General features: G+C 32.2%; 1 protein-coding gene across 1 annotated transcript; it reads right to left on the reverse strand.

Moving 5' to 3' along the window:
• Nucleotides 1-2216: 2216 nt before the first annotated feature.
• LOC101218960 (cyclase-associated protein 1) lies at nt 2217-6685 on the reverse strand. Its single transcript, XM_004150366.3, has 10 exons — nt 6206-6685; nt 5790-5958; nt 5627-5691; nt 4906-5209; nt 4670-4823; nt 4473-4582; nt 4295-4350; nt 4140-4196; nt 3638-3781; nt 2217-2650 (listed from the first exon to the last, which is right to left on the reverse strand). The coding sequence occupies exons 1-10, from the start codon at nt 6482-6484 to the stop codon at nt 2564-2566; spliced, it is 1425 nt and encodes a 474-aa protein (XP_004150414.1). The 5' UTR covers nt 6485-6685; the 3' UTR covers nt 2217-2563.
• Between the last annotated feature and the right edge of the window lie 1058 nt (nt 6686-7743).

Genomic DNA, 7743 nt, shown 5'->3' on the forward strand with positions numbered 1-7743 from the left:
ACTTTAGTTAATATTATAGTCTAAATTATAAAATTAGATGTAGGTTATTTAGGATCGTACGAGTGTCACTCCATATCCGAAACATGTTCTCCGTGTCTATCAACTAAAATTAAATATTTTATTTTATTTTTAAAATATTTTTAACAATTTTACAATTTGCAATAATTTTCCTTTTAATAATTAAAGTACAAAAATGAAGAAGGGAAAGCAGTGATACTATTGATAATTATATAGAAGATTAGGATGTTATAATTTTCAAATATAACCAAAAGAAATCAAAATATACACCAAATTGATGATTGAATATCAAATCAATTTTTTCTTAATGTTTAATAACATTCAGTATTCTTTTAAATTGTTTATAATTTTCTTAAACTAAAACGGAGAAACTACGCCACCAACTAAATAAAATTATAGTACTGGATGAGAGGAGAATACAACTTGGAAAGCACACTTAATTTCAAACTAGAGAATCACTCTACTAATTAATTAAGGATATTATAATGAAGAGTTAGGTTCATTCTCAAACTGCATCAATATTAAACGGATACTTTTTGTGTCTTCATAAAATGGAACTTAAACTATGAGCAACACTACACCCATTTCTTTGCAACCCACACTCCCAATATCATACAGTAGAGAAAAATTAAGAAAAGGATTAGTCAAGGACTTCTGTGTTTAAAGATAAACTAAAATTTTAATTTTGTTTCAATAATTCCGATTTGTTTTCAATTTCGTTATCAAGTTATTCAAAAATAATTATCTTCATAACTTTTTGATGTATAAAAATAAATAAACATTCATTTAAAAGAGTTAGAGCCTATCTCATTGTTGTTTATTCAAATTTTATATGCTAAAACGCCCCCTTTTTTAAGGAAAAAGAAAAATGTTATGACATGCATGAGAATCAATTTGTTTGATTATAAAATTAATACAGCTCATATTTATTGTGTTCCATTTTACTTATTAAGTTCTGTTGTATTATTGGCATTTTTAAAAAAATTAAATGTTTGTTTTTTATAACCTATTTGTTAGTTTTCTATATAACCTTGGTTCTTAACCTACATTCTCAAATCTTTACTACTTGTGTAACAAAATACAAAATAGCATCAACCTTTCCACTTTTATAAAATATTCATACGTTGTCCTTCTTGTTTTTTTTTTTTATCGTCTTTCTTTTGTTTTTGTTTTTCTTTTTCTTTCTATGTTTGTTTTTCTGTTATGCCATTTTTTTTATATTTTTTGAAGTAATGATTTTTTTTTCAATCGATTATAAATTTTGTATTATTTTATTTGATTCAAGATCGTGAATAAAATATATAAGATCTTGAGCTCAAAACACTACAGTTTAGATTAGCGCCAAATCTAAATTATCGCATACCAAATAATTAAATCTAAAAGTCTTTTCAAGAAGCCAAATCTAAATGATTGTGTAGGCAAGTCTAGATCGTGTACCAAAAGAATCTTTTAAAAAAATCATTTAAAATTAGATAGACAAATTTAAACGATAGTATACCCAAAATCTAAATGATTGTTTAGTCAAATCTAAACTACAAAATCATGTATCAAATATATTATTTACGGGTGCCAAATTAATTGACGCAAACAATTTTTGGTATTTTTCATTGTGAGTTGTGAATTTTTTCCGTTTTCAAAATTATTCTATAAATATAACGACTTGTCGTCATATTGTTTAAAAACCCCCTAGTTATTTTGTATATTGTTTAAGATTCTAATTTCCAACTCAAAAAATAAATAAAATAAAAATATACTTAAAATGGGGATAGTAAGTGATTAAACTCAATAAATTAACTTAAAGACTTCCTTCAATAATTAATAACTATCTACATTTTGAAATTATTTAGGTTTGTTTTCTCACAACTTTTTATTTATAGTTTTCATAATTCAATAATAACATTTTAATTCATAGAACATTTTCAAAAACCTTTTTTCTTGAAGTTTTCAAAATATGGTTTTAGTTTTGAAAACAATTCTAAAATGTAGACAACAAAACATATAAACAAATAAATGGGTGTTTATAGAAATAATTTTCAAAAACAAAAAAAAAATAAGAAAGTGAAAATACAAAAAAAATAAGAAACTAAACCAATTTTTTAAAAAATCAATAGAAACTAGAAAACATAATAAATTGAGAATTTTGGAAGGAAAAAAAGCGTTTATAAGCTTAATTCTAAAAAGAAAAACTCCAATGAGGATACGAAATAGAACCAAGAATGTTTCATGAATTGCTAAAGTTTCATACACATACCAATTCCATTACAACTTAAAAAGCATCACATGCAAAAGAACATCTCAATGTCACCATAAAGGTTCTAAATAAGATTTAGCTAAGGTGTGGATGTTAAATTAAATCAAAAGTAAAAACAAATAAATAGTAAGAAAGAAGGTAAAAGGCAGTTGGTGAAAATTCATATACAAAGAACAAGTTTATAAAACTAGAGCAAACAAAGATATATTTCATAAGAGAAATGAAGGCGCATGAAGGAAAGTAAATGAGTAAGAGAGAGAGATGTGTTGATCACCAGAAAATGAAACTGAACTATTAGCCACCAGAGTGGGAAACTGGAGTTGTTTCAATGCGACCATCCTTTAGAACATGAACAAACTGCTGGGGTAAAGCATGCTCCACCTGTGTCAATTACAATGTGGCAGTTTTCTTCTAGTTAAATGCAGAACCAAACAAAAAATGAGACAACTCATTTTTGTATTTTATTATTAGTCCGAATGATTTAGGAACAACAAACAGGTGTTTTAAAAATAAAATTTTCATTTATATCAAATTTTTCAAGGTTGGTAGTGGTCATCAAAGTTGGGTGTAGAAAATTCGATGGCGGAGTTGCCAAAAGTGGCAATTGATGGTCGGTCACAATAGCCACAAGTTGTGTTTGGAGTTGACCGATGTTGAATATTCTAGATCAAATTCGAAAAATAAAAAATAACCTATGTGATTGAATATTGTTTACTATTCGAATAAGAGAGAACGAGTGAACTTTCTAAACCCTTGTTCCAAAGAGAGGCAGACTTGGGAGGTCTAACCAATCCAATCTCAATCTTTGAAACAAACACTCCTAGGGACTAGACTTACCTGTTGAATCAACAATTATGAATATTAAACTATTCTTCATGAGTTTAACCCGATTTTAACTATGAGCTTGCTTTTTTATATATATTTTTTCTCTTCAAGAAAATAAATAATTATATAGTCACAATCACCAATGATTGTGCTAACTTAAGTATAGTTTAGTCGAACAAGTCTTACACCTTCAGTCAAGAAGTCAAATATTCAAATTTGTACTGTATTTGTTGTTGAATTAAAAAATATAAAATTTCAATCAAACCTTTAACTTCAAACTTTTTGTACATAAGTTTTTCTATCTTTCTTTTTTCTATGAACACTTTTCTTTGCTTTGAAAGTTTGGCTAAGACATTAATCAGTGTTCAAGATCGAAAATTGTTTTCTAGAAATAAAATACTGAAAATAAAATTATTATCATATGAAACTTTAACCATTTTCTGTATGAACAACTAATACCGACTAGCCTAAGTCGAAAAAAATCTGGGAGTCCTGAATAAAAAAAATGCACACAAAAAACGTATGTATAAGAGAGAGGCATACCCAATCACCAAGAGGGTCACTTCCTCGCACCAAAACATTGATTTCACTTGATTTGGCGGTCGTTATAGACGCCTTCAGAGATTCATTGCTTAAATACAATTGACATCCACCAGTATTATCCACCGAAATAGTTGGAGCCGATCCCTGTAATAACAAGTTATTGCTTTATTACATTGATATTAAAACAACTTTTGACAACAAAGATTATAGTTCCGTCTTCCTTTATTATATATGAATATCCTTTATGCATTACTGTTAGACTATTAAATATTAAATATAACAGCCTTTTACACTAAGTTATTTAGATGTTAGTTACTGGTTAATTAGGTTTAGAGGTCCTTTGGGCGTATTTTAGACTTGTATTTATGTATGTTTTCATTCTCTTTGTAATGTTGATTAGAACCCTAATATAGAAATCCTCTCTCACTATCTTTCAACTCTCTCTGAAACTTCTCGATGCCAGTGAACGAAATTGGGAAGCATATATCGTTCGAAAAGATACCTGACATTGAATCTCAATACCATTGCAGTTTACAACCTCACAAGCAGCCACAACATCCTGTTGTTTTTGTCATAAAAAAACAGGCCTAAATTAGTTCCTATGAGCTTGACTTCAATGAACTGAAATAGTGAACCGCTTACTTATTTTGTACTTACAGTGAATACAACTCCTGTCTTACTGCATTTGTCAATTGTTATGTTATTGACCTTTCCTGCACACAGTCGGAAGGGATAAAAGTTGTTCATGGAACAAATTAATTTTGAAATGACTCAATATCATGCTAGTGATATTAAATGAGTGCTTGAAGAGAAGAGAGTGCAGTAACCAAATCACCTTGAACCTGCAATACAGAATCTTTGCATCCATAAATATATACCGACTGTTTTGAATCACAGTCTGATATAACCAAATCTTTTTTTCCAATTTGGTGCTCAATGGCCCACCTGCAAGGTTGCAGATATGAGGGAGGGAAAATATAAGAATCAGAAGGATGATATTATCTTCAGTGGGGAGAATAATATGGTACATACTTCCGACCCATTTGAAGCTCGAACTTGGGCTTGGGGGCAACAACTGGCTTCGACACAGAAGGTGAATTTTTATGACCAATTTCATTGGTATTAACAATACCAGTTCTCTCTGCTCGGTTTTTCGTCTTCATGTCATCAGTTACTTTTCTCAGACCTACGAAGAAACAGAAATATGAAAACAAAAGTGATATCTAACTGGGTAAAACAATATAAATATATAAACAGAACCATTGTACCTCCGGTTACAGACTTTCCAGAGCTAATTTCTTGAAACACAGCAGCCATTCCCTCTTTTGGTCGTGTTGAAGCTTGAGAGGTTTCAGTGTTAAAGAGGGGAGCTGAGGGAGGTGGAGGAGCAGAAGCACTTGGGGCAGGTACTTTTGTAGAAGTTGCTGGAGTCATTTTGCCAGCAGGATTCCAAACTGGTCCCAAAGGATGGAAACTTTTAACATAATCCCTCAAACCTGTCGAGAATAGCTCCTTCATAGCTTTGGTCCACTCAACATGGTTTTGATCTTTGCTTTTAAACTCCACGAGAATCTAGATTAGCATTTAGGAAAACAAAGAATGAACACAAGCTTGAAAATGCTTTCTCCAGCTAGTCAAAATAGATAACAAATTTACAGATCAGCTACAAGCATCAAATTCCAAATCACACTTTTAATTTTCAAATTTTTCCTGTTCACCAATCTATTTCTTTATGTTCAATCATGCATTGGCTAAGAGTAAAAGGCGGACACCGCAGACAAAAGAGGATAAACCAACTTTGTAAATTATAAAAAAAGTCGCAAACCAGGTTTAATCTAGCACTTAGAGTTACCACAGGGAAAAAAATCATTTTGAATAAGTTTGTACAGCATCATTGGAAAAAATTTCTTACATATTTACACAGGTTGGTTAGTGTTTTTTTTTTAGATCATGAATAAATCAACTAGAGTGCCAGTTTAATTAGTGTACCTTGTTGCTGTAAAACTCAGCCGTTTGCCAACTTTCCTCAACATGTGCTATGGGCATGCTCATACCTATACAAAAAAATTATCAAAGGGAAATTATAAGCTTGAATTGAAACTACACATTTTCATTACTAACATAGAAGGAATAACTAAAAAAATCTTCATACCACAGTCTTTTCCCGTATACGCAATCCAGGCTAAAGCCGAGAGAGCATCAGCCACAGTCTTTAGATGATTAAAGAACTCAGATCTTTTCCCTGCTGTCAATGCGTTTGCCTTCAGAATCACTTCGTTCAGTGGCTTGAGAAATCCAGCCAATCCCGCAAGATCTGGTTTCTACAAATCACAGGAAAAACATTCGAACCAAGCAAAGCAATTCGTTCTAAGCGAGAGACATTACAAACTTGAGACACTACTCCATAATTTGTAGATTGACATTATATTTTGAAGATTCTCAAAAAACATCAAAACACATTGCCCTAAAACCTATTATTCAACCATGATTAAAAATCAACAACCTCATCGATCAACGAATTCATCAAATCGTCGTTCAAAAAGGAAAATAAAAACTAAGAACGAGTACCTGAGTTTGTTTGACATTAACAATAAGCTGCTTCTCAACAGAAAAGGCTTCTTCCACAATCCTCGTGGCCTCGAGGACTGGACCTCCAATCTTCTCAGCAGCATCAGACACTTTCCGAACGTAATTCCTCATCAGATCCTCAAAAGCCAAAATCGGAGGGTCCGACGCCGCATTGTCGTCACTTGACAACGAAATGCCGCGGGTGGAGAAACCAGCTGGAGAGAGTGATTCGAGACGGGACACGGCGGATTCAAGACGTTGAATCAATTTCTCCTCCATATTCACAACCGGAAACGCAAGATAAACTCAAGTCTGAGAAGTTAGATCAGATCAAGAAAAAAATGTAAGGAAGAAAGATAGATTCGTGTTCCACTTCAATGATTCCAAATCGAAATGGAAAGCTTTAGGTTCGGGTTGTTGTTATTGTTTGGTTGATTTTCTTCTTTCGCGGTTCCAATGGTGAAGAGTTCTGTAACTTTGCGCGGGGTAGTTCGTTTTTTTGTTTCCTAAGGGCGATTTCGGGAGTTTGAACAATTACACGTGGCAATTTTTCAGCAGTTTCTAATGGATGCTTGCCACGTGGAAATTCAAGGCAGATCAGGTGACAGGTATTAGCTAAGTTCTTGTTGGCTCCTTCTTTTCTCTCCATGGAAAACACTTTGATCCTTTTTCTTTATTTACAAATTGCAACGTTACTCCTACTCTTTTTATCATTCTATTAAAATGTACATGAAAATTAGGACCTACAATAATAAAGATATGAATTAGATTTGGGACGTTGTAACCATATCACTTCTTTTGTTAAGAAAGTATATACAATTTACTTTTACGACGAGATTCGTTTGAGTACTAATGACAAAAAAAGTAAGTGTGAGTGTGGAGTCTAGCTACACAAACTTGGACGTTCAAGTCAGCTTAGCGCTTTTGAGTAGCTAGACAATAGAGAAGATAGTAGAATATTCCGTAGATATACCTTCGACCAATGACCATGGTCGTTTATATAATATGGTGATTTGTAATCGATGCTCAGGTCATAATTGCACCTCTTAAACTTCTAGAACCATTGAGCTGATAATCTATGGACAGTTACATTACCATTATGACAAACTCATGAATGCTCCTAATAGCTCTCTTTAAGATACTTGTCCATTTGAAATCCAAACCAATGAATCAGAGGTCTTCCTCCGTGAGTCCTTTGAGCTCTCTTGGTATTACCCTAAGAGTGCTTTCCATCGTGGGTTTTCCTCCTCTTAGGAGGTTAAACACTCCTTAATGGATCTTCTTGTGAGCTCTTCTTAGGAGACTAGGCTCTCCCTTGTAGGTATTTCGCCTATGACTCCTCTTAGAAAGGTCTAGTTCGCTTAGGTTTCATTGAGCTCGTCTTGAGCTCTCTCCTAGCTCTTATGACCTTACTTCTCTTGATATATCAAATTTAATCATCTTTTTAATACTATATATAGAAGTGGCTTTGTTTGATTTAATCATGATAAGTTCAAATTCAATTATGAGGTATAGTTGATTTTTTTTCAAATACTTTT

Source organism: Cucumis sativus, chromosome 7, assembly GCF_000004075.3.
Source record: "Cucumis sativus cultivar 9930 chromosome 7, Cucumber_9930_V3, whole genome shotgun sequence".
In the NCBI taxonomy this organism is placed as follows: Eukaryota; Viridiplantae; Streptophyta; class Magnoliopsida; order Cucurbitales; family Cucurbitaceae; genus Cucumis; species Cucumis sativus.